Source organism: Cavia porcellus, unplaced genomic scaffold, assembly GCF_034190915.1.
Source record: "Cavia porcellus strain 051 isolate PalLab524CR breed Dunkin Hartley unplaced genomic scaffold, mCavPor4.1 scaffold_9, whole genome shotgun sequence".
Lineage (NCBI taxonomy): Eukaryota > Metazoa > Chordata > Mammalia > Rodentia > Caviidae > Cavia > Cavia porcellus.
Genome location: NW_026947492.1, coordinates 47970769 through 47984603, shown reverse-complemented (window position 1 = coordinate 47984603; position 13835 = coordinate 47970769). Strand labels below are relative to the sequence as shown.

At 35.6% G+C, this 13835-nt stretch overlaps 2 protein-coding genes across 4 annotated transcripts in view; both read left to right on the top strand.

The window, feature by feature from the left end:
* Eed (embryonic ectoderm development) overlaps positions 1-7565 on the top strand; it is a 30581-nt gene extending 23016 nt beyond the window's left edge. For 2 of the 3 annotated variants that reach the window (XM_063256295.1, XM_063256294.1), the window contains 3 exons: positions 5831-5989; positions 6730-6803; positions 7231-7565. In XM_063256295.1, the coding sequence (XP_063112365.1) occupies positions 5831-5989; positions 6730-6803; positions 7231-7357 (360 nt within the window). In that variant the 3' untranslated portion in view covers positions 7358-7565. The remainder of the gene's footprint in view (positions 1-5830; positions 5990-6729; positions 6804-7230) is intronic. The other variant, XM_063256296.1, reaches the window with a different exon arrangement.
* Positions 7566-10185: 2620 nt separating this feature from the next.
* Positions 10186-13835, top strand: part of Hikeshi (heat shock protein nuclear import factor hikeshi) — a 39248-nt gene continuing 35598 nt past the window's right edge. The window contains exon 1 of the mRNA XM_013151161.3: positions 10186-10402. Within this exon, the coding sequence (XP_013006615.2) occupies positions 10373-10402 (30 nt within the window). The 5' untranslated portion in view covers positions 10186-10372. The remainder of the gene's footprint in view (positions 10403-13835) is intronic.

Sequence of the window (13835 nt, the reverse complement as noted above, 5' to 3'; positions counted from 1 at the left end):
TCTTAGTCCACGGCGTCACCAGGCCAAGCGCTCCCCACCAATCCCACTTGAGAGGGAAGTATGTGACTAAAGTCACTGGAGGGCCCTGTTCCGACTAGTCTGCCCATTCCCAGAATGTTCTCTGTTGGACCCTCCTAGTCTATGAAAAGGGTCCCCATTTCTCTCACTCACCGCAGGTCGATGCAGGGCTCCCTGCCAGTCCGGCTCTCAACACCGTTTGGTTCGCAGATTCCCGCTCTCAGAGCTTTCCCGCGTCTCTCTCCCTGCCATGCTGACTGGGACGCAGTAGCGGCAGCAGGAAATTCAAATCATGGCTTCCAGTGGCGCGGGATCCAGCTTCCGTGCTGAGATTTTCATCTGTTCCTGTTACAGCATCAGGATTGCATTTCCAGTTGGTTTCTCTCAGCTTAGTTCATTCCTGGGTCGGCAGGGTACATCTCCCTTCGCTTAGGACTCCTCACATGGGACCACTCCTGGATACTAAGCTGGTAATCTCAGCCTCCGTGGCTTCTGTTATTTGTCCGCCATGTTCTCTCAACTGATCTTTGGTTTTTTTATCAACACCATTTTATAGTGTATAAAACCTCAACTGTTCTGACTCGTTGAGAAAGTTGAGCAGTGTCCACCCTTCCTGAGTACAGGAGAGATTTTCATGAATGGTTGTATTTTGTCAAATATTTTTTCTTCATCAACTAAAATAACCATGTGTTTTCTTAAGGTGTTACTACAGTAGATTTATTGATTAGTTTTTGAATATTGATCCAGCTTTGTAATCTCTTGAAAAAATATGCTTGATCATGGTTTATAGTTCTTTTTTTTTTACATATTGTGGAATCTTACTTTCTAACATTTTGCTAAGTATTTTTGTGGCCGATTTATGAAATACAATATTGGGCTGAAGTTTTCTTTTTTTGGGCACTGATTTTGTCTGAATTAGGCATTGGTAATACTGACTTTATAAAATTAACTGGCAAGTGTTCTATCTCCCATTTCTGAAAGAGATTGTATAGAGTTAATATTTTTTCCACTTAAACTCACTGGGCCCCAAAATTTTTGGGAGAGATTTTTTGAATTATGGATTGTTTCCTTACAGTTATAGGGTTACTTAAATTAACTACTTCCTATTGGGTGAATTGTGGCATATTGTGTCGTTTGAAGAATTGGACCATTCTATTAAGGTAAAAGTCACCTAACCGGTTGTTTGTAGTGTTCTTGTTTGATACCTTAGGGTGTCTGTTGGACCTATAATGATAACCTGTTTCATTCTTGAAATTGGTAGGTCTTTTTTTGAGATTCTTGGCTACTGGCCTGTCAGTTTTACTGACTTTTTCTTCTTCTTCAAGGAACCAACTTGTACAGGGCCAGTTTTTAGATGTTTTATTTATTTACTTTTTGCTTTCAGTGTTACTGCTTTTTTTCTTCAATGTGGTTTTTAAAAAATTTTTACAAGCTTGTAAGAATAGAGCTTTAGATTATTGAGTTCCATTCTTTTAAATTTTACAAGAGTTTGTAATTTTTCATGAGATCGGAAAAATATATTTTGCTAAATGAAAGGTACTTTTGGTTGATGATGTTGAATTTTTTGTGTCCTTGTTGATTTTCTGTGTTAATAATTGAGAAATAAGTTATTACATCTCTCAATTATTTTTGTATCCTATTTTGTATCCATTACATGTCTATAATCTTAACCTTTTATGTACTTACTTATTTTTTAATTTGAGGTTTTGTTTTGTTTTTTTTGAGATAAGGTCTCATTATGTAGTTTAGGCTGTCCTTGAACTCTTCGTGGTCATCCTACCTCAGTCTCCCAAATGCTAGGATTATAAGCATATGCTACTACACTCAACCTTTTACTTTAAAACTCTGTGTACATTGTTACATTTGTATAAGATTCGTGTAAATGACATGTAGTCAGGTCCTTCTGATATTCTCTGCCAATATCTCTTAGTTAGTGTATTCAGATGGTCTGTAGTTAAGCCTTGGCATCAGCAATTACATTAAGTCTGCCATTTTATTTATTTTTGTTTGTTTGTTTCTTTCTCTGGGTTTTCTTTCTTTACTTCCAGTAGGTTGTGTGAACATTTTTTAGAATTCCATTTTTATTTATGTGTATGGTATCTTTGAATGCATTTCTTTGTGTGGCTTTTTAAGTAGTTACTTTAGATGTTATATGTGTAACTAATTATAGGCTGCTGTGTATTGGCATTTTGCCAATTCAAGTGGAGTGTAGAATCCTTTGCTCTATCATTTTTTTTCTCCGTAATTGTCTTAAAATATTTATATTTGAAATCCACATCAGATATTATAATTTTTTTCAACCATTACATATAATAAAGAAGGAAAGGAGAGATTATACTTGCCTTGCTTTTTCTTTTTCCTTATTTATAATTCAAAATACTCATTTATTTGACTTTTTTGTTGGTTTTTGAAGTGGGGTCTCACTGTGTAGTTCAGACTTGCCTCAACTTCCCAAGTGTTGAGATTACAGGATTGTGCTACCACACCCGGTTCCACTTTACTATTTTCTTTCTGTTTGAGAAACTTCCTGTAGCCATTCTTTTATTTTTAAATTTGCTGTTGACAAATTCACTTGTCTTCATCAGAGAATGGCCTCATTTCCTCTTTCCTAACGTATACTTTCACTAAAGGTAACATTCTAGTTTCACAGGATTTTGGTTTCATTTCATTTTGTTTTGAGGATCTGAAAAATATTTGTCCCCTCTCTGGCCTCCATAATTTTCTGAGAAATCTTCAGAAAATGTGAAAAATCTTCTTGTCATTAGAATTGTTTTTCTGTCTTACTGCATTTAAGATTTTTGTTTTGGACTTTTATTGTTTAGATTGAACCTAAGTATATTTTTAGTTTAGTATTGAGTAATTTTACTTGGATTTGTTTATAGTTCACTGATTTTAAGGAATTTATTGTAGGCATATGTTTTGGGGCCTGTATTGTCCCAAACTGGGAGACTTTTCAGCCATTAGTCAAATTCTTTTTAGCTCCTATTTTTTTCCTTCATTTAGATGTTAGACCTTGGTTAGTCTCAAAGACTTTGTTATTTTCTTACAGTTACATTTTTTTTCTGTTCAGATTGGGTACTTTATATTTTGTTTTTTAAATTCTTGACTCTTCTATTAAACCCATCAATTGAGTTTTAAATGTTGATTTTAATAGTGTTACTCATTTCTAAAATTGCCATGTCTTAGGGCTAGGGATATAGGTCAGAGGCATAGCACCTGCCTGGCGAGGTACTAAGTTTGAGTCCTAGTAAAAAAAAAAAAAAAAAAAAAAAAAAAAAATACAGTTTCCCTATCTCTTCTTAAGGGGCTTTTTTTTTGGGGGGGGGGGTTTGTGCCCATTGCAGCATTTTATGATTTCTGCTTTAAAATCCTTGTCAGATAGTTTAGATACATTACCTCACTGTTGGAATCTGTTTTTTTTAAAGTTGAGATTTTTCTGATAAGTAATTTTTGCTTGAGATCTAAATATATTGGGTATTATGACATACTGCATCTTTTAAAAAGATCTTTTATTGTGGCAGGTTTCCTCTGATATTTTGTGGTTGGGACAGCGGGAGACACAGGATGCCTCATTACTGCTTATCTAGCAGTTTCCATTGCTTTTGTATACAGTTGGTTGTGGTATTACTACTTGGATAGTTGTGAATGTCCTGACTACTGGGCTTTCTGGGATACTAGCCCACCAAGAGACTAAGAAGAGAGTTAGCTCATTACTGTAGGGGGTAGGGAGAATAGATAATCACTTGAGGTACATAGTTCTGACCTGGGAATGGTTCCACATTAGGCCTTTAGAGGTACAAGTAGACAGAAGCTTGCAGGTTTTTCTGTGGTATTTGACTAGAACAGAGCATTTGTCTGAAAGCTTGTCTTATTAGGCTACCACTTTTGTTAGTTCTGTGGCTAGAAATAGCAGGCTTTTGTTGAGGTTTTTTTCTTTCTTTACACTTCTGAGTTGTTGCCTTTGACATTAGAGACAAAGGAAAAGAAAATATGGGAAACTTGCATTCTGTGGTTCATGTTCTTGGGTTTCCCACTTGTCTGCTTTCTCTCACTTTTCAGAGAAATATGTTTGCTTTATATATGATACTTGGACTTTAAAATTATTATACTGAATGGAATAAATAGGGAAATGTACATCTATTCTGTTTTGGTAGCAGCAGTAAAAAATCAGTAGTTTTAATTTTCTCCTTTTAGAATTTAACCAAACCATAAGAAAGGATTTCTGAATTTAGGTAGGATGCAGGATTAAGGTATCTTAATGGTCTCAAATCTGACAGGGAGTCAAAATCACTAGAAAAACATGGTAAAGTGGATTCCTATACTTAACTTCCAGAGAGTTTCAATCTGGCACAAGAACCTAGGAATTTGTAATTTAGAATGCTATCTAGGTGGTTTTCAAATATAGCTGTTAGCTCTGGTGAATTATTTTTACTTTCTTATGCTTTAATGCTTTCTGTGAAAGTCTCTAATAAGTAAATATTCTTGGCCAGGGATGAACTGCAGTGGTTAGTGTGCTTGCCTATTGTAACTTGTTAGATCTTGGGTTCAGTCCCTAGTGCCTCATCCCAATCCTGGTACAAAAACAAAAACTTTACCAGTTTCCTTACTAAGAAGTACTTGAGCCATTTTAGAATTATTAAGTTTTTGCCTTCTTAGAGACTCATAATCAGTGGGGTTTGGGCTAAGACGAGTCTTGAGAAAACTCCCTGGTTATTGATCCCATGGTATACATAATGAAGAAGCATTAAAATTAGGTAAAGTCTAACCTATTGAGCAGATAAGAACTTGGGTAACAGATAACCTGTAACACAAGAGTTTCAGAAGTCTGAAAAAGGTGAAGAAATTCTTCCTGTAGCCTTGTGGTTAAATGCCCTGTGACCCCTGAAGGGCTGCCACCTCTGACTGTATAGGTTGTCATGTAAAAACTGTAGGGCCGTTATTTGCCTACACTGGGATTTCCAAATCCTGTTGAGGTTGAACCATATACTTTGGGTTGGAGTAGCTGTCCTGTTCTTCATTAGATGGTTAGTAGTATCCCTGGCCTCTATCAACTAACTAGAGGTCAGATATATTACCAAAAGTTCTTTAGTAGGAAAACCACTGACCTAGACAGTAATGTTTATTGTATTCTTTACTAATTACAACTTAAATAGAAGAATGTACACAGAAATTTAATGTTAATGATGGGGAAAGTACAACTTCACAACTCATTGAGATTCCATCCCCATGTCAATGTCTGGATATTTAACCACTGTTGATACTGTGTCTTCTTGCCCTGTTTATAATCTGATTGCTGAGGCCCTTTCAATGAGTTCACTTTTCCTGTGATACCTATTGAGCATTTATCTACCACATGGCACAGACAACTGTGTGTAGATGAAGAATTAACAGTTAAAAAGTAAAATGAACCACTAATGGTTAGAAGTGAATTGGAAAATTGGGAGAGGATGAAACTGGTGAAGGAGGAGTCAAGAGTATAACGCTCTGAATTGTAATAATATGTGTTTGTAAACTGTACCTTTGCTGTAGAACACTGCAAGTCTGGGTGCCAAATTAAAGTTGAACTTTTGATTTGGAAGAGAAATTATGACTTCCAAAATGACTCTTCTAAACAACGTAATTCTTTTGCATTGTTTAAATATGTTGATAATCAGACTTCTTGTCCTTAAATATGGATATACAAATTAATGCGTATCACTGGATTAAATGCATTCTTAGAGCTTTCAATTCTAAAACGATAATGGAATCTTGTATTTAGTTTTTAAAATTCAGATCTACAATTAATACTTGTTTTTCTCATTTTTCTTTTTAGTCTTGTGAAAATGCCATTGTGTGCTGGAAACCTGGCAAAATGGAAGATGATATAGATAAAATTAAACCTAGTGAGTCTAATGTGACTATTCTTGGGCGATTTGATTACAGCCAGTGTGACATTTGGTACATGAGGTTTTCTATGGATTTCTGGCAAAAGGTAGCAGCATATTTTTACCTTTTGAAATTATTTGACTTTTAAAGACCATTGTGATCCTAGCTTTTTCTATTCTTTTTCCTCTAAGAATCTAGCTTGATGTTTTGTTTCAATAACTGCCCTTTGATGTTATGTATTCTACCTTAATGGAGTCTGCACACCATCTGCAGTGCCTATCTTAAATGAAATTGGCAGTTAAATACCAATGGTGGAAGGTAGATGTTACATTTGATTTAATATTTTAGTGAGTAGAGTGTTAATTTCTTATATAGCTTTTATCTTAGAGAAAATTTAGAAAATTCAGCGTTAGAATCCACATATTCTTAATAATCTGACTCCTACTTCACCAGTTTGATCCTCCCCCAAAATACTCATTCCTCAAAGTAAAAGAAATGTGGTTTTAAAAGTTTTTGGTAATAAATTAAGATTTATTCTGTAGGAAAATTTTGGAAGAGCTTTCCACAGCTTTGGTCAAAGTTCTTTAGGGTAGAATAAAAAGCTACCATACTAACAGTATAGAGGGTAAAACCCTCCTCATAAAATTGCAGAACGCCTTCACTCAAGACACCTGTGAAACATTAATTGCTCCTACCCCTATTTACAAATTAGGAATATAAGATTCAAAGAAATAGTCAAGAGCACAATCAGAGGCTAGAGCCAAGGTTTTCTGAAGAAAAATGTCTGGATTGATTGTCTTTGAGTGATTTTATTAATTTGATGTTTTTAAAAATATGTTTATACAGATGCTTGCATTGGGCAATCAGGTTGGCAAACTTTATGTTTGGGATTTAGAAGTAGAAGATCCTCATAAAGCCAAGTAAGTATTTAGAAACTTGTAAAGTGTTCAAAATTTCATCATTTTTTCCAAACTTTTATGCCTGTATAGAGGAAATAATTGTTTTTTGCAGTGTCATCCTTAAATCATTTTAACTTACAAGTTTCAGAGCTAAAATTTTTTTGTTTCAGTAACAATTTGTATTTTCTGAGTACCTTGATGACAAGATATTTGTCTTGCACAAATTATGTGGTGACTGTTGAACTTATAGTCATCCAAATTTTATGAAATTTGAGGTGGAACTCTAATGAAGATTTCTAGCTTTAAATGCTTTTTATGAAAATTGGAACAAATGTTTATTTTCTTACTCTTTTAAGTATTATTTCTTACTCTTTTAAGTATTAAGTATTTCTTACTCTTTTAAAATATTATGTATGACATTTAACTTCTTGTCATGTTTTTTCCCTAGATGTACAACACTGACTCATCATAAATGTGGTGCTGCTATTCGGCAAACCAGTTTTAGCAGGGATAGCAGCATTCTTATAGCTGTTTGTGATGATGCCAGTATTTGGCGTTGGGATCGACTTCGATAAAATATTTTTTCCTAACCAAAATTAGAGTGTGTTGTCTGTGTACAATAGAATTAATGTATCTTGCTAGTAAGGGCACATAGAAAATTTAGACTTGTTTTTCAGCGTTCAATCAGGCTGAGCTTGAATGTAGTGTTTACATTGTTTACATTCTTTGTATTGTCTTCCTGCTCAGACTGTACTGCTTTCAATAAAAATTTATTTTTGTAAAGCTGTGTTTTAGTTATTTTATTGTAATGAAACAATTTGAAAGTAATAAAATTATGCCTTACATTTTTTGTTTTTTTTTTTTAAACTGGCGAAAGACATTTAATCTACAGATTAAGTATAGGCTCTGAAATTAAACTGAATTATAATTGTTGGAGATTGTATTCTTATGTTTCATACTTTTAATGATTTTCTGTGACAATTTCATAAATACTGTACATTTAAAGTTTAAGAGTTAGAATATATATTAATGTTTTCTTGCCATTAGATTTGTAACCAGCAATTAGTAACTTTAGTGGAAATGTTACTAGAACAGAAGATGAGAGGATATAGAAGCTTAGATGCAGTGGGTCAGCTGATGAAAGAAGTAGCGAGTTTGCCCATATGAGTTGCTGCCTTCTTTTCTGAAAGGGATATAACTGGCTAAGTGAGTAAGAGCTAAGTAGGTTTCATAGGGTCCAGGGAGGTGAGATGCTGCTGCTGTTGTTTTTCTCAGACATAGGGTGTGTTGCATTTACTTGTGGATTAAAAAAAAAAAAAAATCCCAAAGAATTAAGACCAGGATTACATGTGGAGGGGTTAATTTGAAGCAGAGGGAATGAAGAAAGCTTGAGTTGAGTAGTTACAGTAGTAACTACTGTAAGAAAGCTTGAGTTGAGTAGTTACAAACCAAAAGTACTGTAGTTATAAAGATAAAGTTACAAGTTAAGGTAAATGAAAAAAACAAACCCCTGAATTTTGTAAAGTTTTTACAAATTAACTTTCTGTTTCTATAAATCATATATTTATAAAATTTTGTTTAAAAGTATAAAATTGTATACTTGTACAGTACCTTACACTGTTACCTTTTTAACTGTTTTGAGGCAAGTTTTATTTCACTGAAAATAATGTTTAACCCTTGGTCAGCAGAAAAATTATTACTGAGACAGTTTACCAGTAAAATGGAAAAAAAACCCTCAAATGCTACGTAACAAAGGATTAAGACAATAAAGTTAAGTTAGCCAGTTCGCAGTCTCTGAAATAAACCTGCTATAGCCAGCTGTGGTGGTGCACGCCTATTATCTCAGCACTCACAAGGCTGAGGCAGGAGGATCATTGCAAGTTCGAGACCAGCCTGAGCTACAAATGAGCATAAGGCCAGCCTGAACTGCATAGCAAGACCCTGTCTCAAAAAGCCAAAACAAATCAAAACAAAACTGCTATGTAAGGGGAGCTATACAGAAAGATTTCTAAAGTAAATGAGTATGTAAGAAATTACCAAGTGCATATTAAAGTTGAAAAATACAGTATAAATGGCTCTAAAAATTAAGTAGATGTAAGGCACAACGTGAAAAATTTGGAAAGGCAGTAGTGTTAAAAACTACTATTTTAAAGCGGGGCGTGGTGGCTCATGCCTATAATCCCAGCACTAAGGAGGCTGAGGCAGGAGGATCCTTGGGAGTTTGAGACCAGCCTGGGCTACAAAGTGAGTTCAAGGCCAGCCTGAACTACATAAACCTGTTTTATTTAGCTATATTCTGGCCACTTGGTAGTACTTTAAAATTTAAGAGCCTTCATAACAGCCTTATGAGGCAAATACTATTTATTACCCAATTTTACGGACAGAAAAGAAGACCATGAGCGTATTAGCTTAGTGTTCTGGGACTTCAGTACAGAGCTGGAAAACACTGGTAGAACTTTTCCTTCATTTTTGCTTCATCTATCTCAAAAGGTTGCATGAGGTAATACAGAGGGTCACAGATTCTGGAGCCACAGGACTTTTCAAACTGATACTCTGTATACAACTTGGGACTGGAAGACATAACTGCTTATGACTGGTGGCCTAAACTCAAAATATTTTACAATACACAAAGACCCGCTTCCATTCTATAAAAAGAAAGGGAATTGGAACAGAATGAGTACTGTATTGGTGACAGTACCTGATGTCACTTCCTATGGGAACACATGAGGCAAGCAGATATTTTGCAACAAAACTATGGCCAAGCACTATTCTAAGTGAAATGTATAGTCATTTAGCCCTCCCAGAAACACAGGGAGATAGTACAGTGATTATTTTGCATATGGACTATTGAAAGATTACATAATTCGACCACAATTGAAAAGTAAGTTTATAGAAAAATGAAATTGGAGCTACAATAAATTTGTTAGTAAGTACCACAGACTTGTTAAATGTGTTTCTAAGGTACTGATCCCAGAAGGAACTATGAAATTAGAGCATGACTTCATTTCAGGCTCCATTTAATTTTGTGTAAAGATTTGGGACCACTGTACTCTAAAATTCTATTTTTTTTTTAACCTATAAAACAGTATACTACTTACCTCACATGGTGAACTGATTTGTAAAGGCATACTGTTACTCTAAAGTGTCACAGAGACTTCGGAAGCGTTTCCTCTTGAAGTGATAATTGGTAATTTTGGCTGTGGATTGTGAGGGTGGAAAGCTGGGACTACCAACTCCAGCATGCAAAGCCTCCTCGCTTCCCTTCCCGGAAGCCCGCTCAGTGCCTTATGGTACTTGTAGTTATTTACTGGCGCCGGATCTCCTTTCTCCCTTAATAGGAGACTGTGTGCAAGCCCCGGAAGTACTACTCGCCTGAGAGGCGTGCTGATTAGGAATGAAAGGTCAGAGGTCGTGGGTCAGGAGGCGTTCCCGCTGCGCTCCTGGTCGCCCTGTCGCCTTGTCGCCTGGTAGTGGAGAGAGGCTGACTCCCACTCGCGAATTCTGGAAGGTTCTTGAGCTCCATTAGGGTAGCAGCCACAGTCTTCCTAGTCGCTGATTTCAGGTCCCCGCTGAGTGGAGCCGCCGCCGCCATGTTTGGCTGCCTAGTGGCGGGGAGGCTGGTGAGGACGGGGCGGGTGGTATCAGGAAGGGGTCAGGATACTGAGGGCGAAGTCGGGGGAACCGGGTTGATGTGCAGATGCTGGAGACTTCGGGAAACATACTAGTCTTTATTTGGCTGCTTGTATGGGATGCAGTGTAGGGACGTTAAGGTGCACTTCTGACTGTCCAGATATATTTGAATAGTAAGCAGTGTTACTTGCCATTTATGGAGGGTGCATGTTGTATGAAGTACTGGACTATGCAGTGCACTCCTTTTATTTATTTTTTTCCTCAGTTACTTGTTATTTCAGCCGTCTGTGCAGCGCTTATTAATTGTGATATGGTGATTATCATTTTATAGTTGAGGGACTTAAAACTCAGTCGGCAGTAGAAATGTTCTAAACTCGGGACGTGAGTTACAAGTACATCTGGGATTTTAATCTAGTTTGTAGCAGACTATCCAAGATGAAACTCTTTAGGCACCTTTGTAAGGATCCTGGTATAAATACGTTTAGTGTAATTGAAAGTTGGCGGATTAAAAACGCTGAAATATAGGTGCGAGCCCTTTGAGAAACTGGAAAAGGGTGCAAACAAGAGTTTTCTTGGTCAAAAGGGTAAGCTGCCTTGACAGGTTATTACAGTTAAATGACAGTGGTATCAAACACTTAAGGAGTAATCAGGAAGGCAAGTCCTAGTTTGCTTTCATAGAAACATAGACATCCACTTTTTCAATCTGGTTCCTTTCACTTATAGTTTCATTTCTGTTCTTTTCTTCCTTTGAGACAGGATCTCACTTTGTATTCAGGCTGGCCTCCAACTCACAGCGATCCACTTGGCTCAGCTTCCCAAGTGATAGAATTACAGATGATCACCCCGTGCCTGGCTGGAGGTTTTTCTTTTTACTTTCTATGTTAAATATCGCATCCCCTTTCGTTGAGATTTTTCATCCCTTTTTAATAACGTATTAAGTTTTGTACCTAATTTCAAGAAACCACAAAGACTACTAGCCTTAAACTTTACTGTCTCTTGAATGACTTAAGAGGGGATAGTGCTAGTTGGTAGTTTTGGTGATACAAAATTTTGGACTGCCGCTTCCTTTTTTTTTTTTTTCTGTGCTAGGAATTCCAATGCATAGTGACAGAGGGTTCCATGGCAACCTTCTGGCACTGTCCTTTGTGATGTTTTGAGATAAGCCCTTGCTAAATACCCAGGCTGGTGTCTGATGCTTCAGTAGCTGGGATTACAGATGTGAGCTCCTTTGACTAGTTTGCCCTGTTGTGTTTTGGGAAAAGTAAAGGACCAATTTGGGATGGGTGTCATCAGTGAAATTGAAATTAGGTGTCTTTAGAGAATAAAAAGCTACACAGAATCCATGTATCAGGTCAATCAAATTTGGAAGGAAATTTAAGCAGTTATCTCTTCACACAAGTTGTGTGATGAAAATTTCTTATACAGGTTTCTTTTAGACTTTTTGCGTGGGGGGCGGTTTTCTTTAATTCTGTAATATTAAGATGTGTAAATTAAAAATGAAGAGCATAAATCAAAATGAAGGATGAATAGACCTAGTGACATCTCAAAATTTATTCTGTTAATAGAAAAATGAAGTTAAAGTTTTAGCTGTAAGTTTTATTTTTTGAAATTTTTTATCTAAGTGTGAGGTACTCTTTATTTCTTAAGGATTAATATCAGGCTGAGGCAGGAGGATCACAAGTTAGGGCCTTGCTTCAACAATTTAGTAACATAGAAGTACCTAGACTGCCTTTTAAAAATAAGGCTAAGAATGTGCTGAAGTCCTTCAGTTCAATTCTCAATACTATACATGCACACACACAAAAGAATGAGCTCGTCAATACAGATTTACTCTCTGGTTCCTTGTACTGAGTTACGTTTTAAGAATTTTTTATTTTGTCTGGTAGGTATTTCAAGATTCAGAAGTACAGTTTTTCATACTGAGGTTAAATGTATTCTAAAACCTGATAAAAATTAATACTGATACAGTTTGGTTTTGTTGTTTTATTTTTTATATTTGAAGTAGGTTTTAAATTGTCAGAAAATTGAGAAGGAATGAGAACTCAGTCTGACATAGTGGGGTTTAATTTAGTGCAGTTGGTATTACAGAGGGAGAATAAATATTTCAGCAACAACTAGCAAATACTGGAAACAAAATAAGTTGCCATTTTGTCTTTAAAATAATAGTAACTCAGGTTTGATATTTTTGTGATTATTAGTTGCAAGTCAAAAGCAAAAATCAAATCAATAAAAATCACATAAGGTAGATTTTGACAGCCTATCTACCTGAGCACAGTCAGAATTAATATTTTTGCTAATGGTATGAAACAGCAGTATTAATATTTTTCTAAAAATTAAAAAAATTCCTGTAATTATTTATATTATAGTATCTCAATTTTAAAATTAATGTTCAGTTCTGAAACAAAATTAGATTATGAAATGAGTTCAGGAAAACTATAAATTCCCAACTCTCAGAATTTGTATATTTTATATATAGGTATAGTCCTCATTCTAGTAGTCATATTCTCTAAAATATTTATGAACAGCAGAATTGCAAAGTGCAGGGTTACCATCTTTTTTAAAAAATTTTTTTAGTAATAGCTTTTTTTTTTTCAGTACTGGGAATTGAACTGAGGACCTTGAGCATGTTAGTGTTCTATCACAGAGCTACATCCACAGCTATAGTCAAAACTGATTTTTTTTTTTGGAGACACAGTTTCATATACAGTTCAGGCTAGTCTTGAACTCACTTTGTACCACAGATTGGCCTCAAACTCACAGTGATCCTCCTGCCTCCGCCTCCTGATTGCTGGGATTATAGGTGTGCACCACCACTCCTGGCTAATCACAGCATTTTTGATGAGCCTGTGAAAACTTATTTTGTATGTTTGTTTGTTTAAAGAATTTTATATGCATTGTTGATTAATTCACACTCATGGGCCACCAATATTATAACTTACAACTGAATAAAATTTAGCCTGCATTTTCTCTATATAAGGTCATCTTGCAATTAGAAACAATTGCCAGCATGTAAACTTTGGCCTTTTTAAAAATAAAATCACCAGTCAAAAGTACAAATTACAGATGAACCATGGTACTAAATAGATTGTGAAAAGTACACTTGTTCACAGAATTTGGACTAACGCAAGCGGGTGTAGCATACCTTGGTTCATATTAGCTGGAAATGCTTGAGTCAGCTAAACTTTGATGTTTTTTTCTATAACAGTCCATGAATGACTACAGAATTATACAAGCATTGTTTTGGGTTACAAATTTTAGTAAGTAGCTGACTTTGTGGATACACAATCTATAATTGAAGACTGACTTCTGAATTACTTAACTATTTTAATTATCTCAGGTTGTATAGGTCAAATTGGAGGATAAAAGCTTGGTAGTATGATTTGCACAGCTTTTTATTTTTACAGTATTCCAAAAATATGGTTA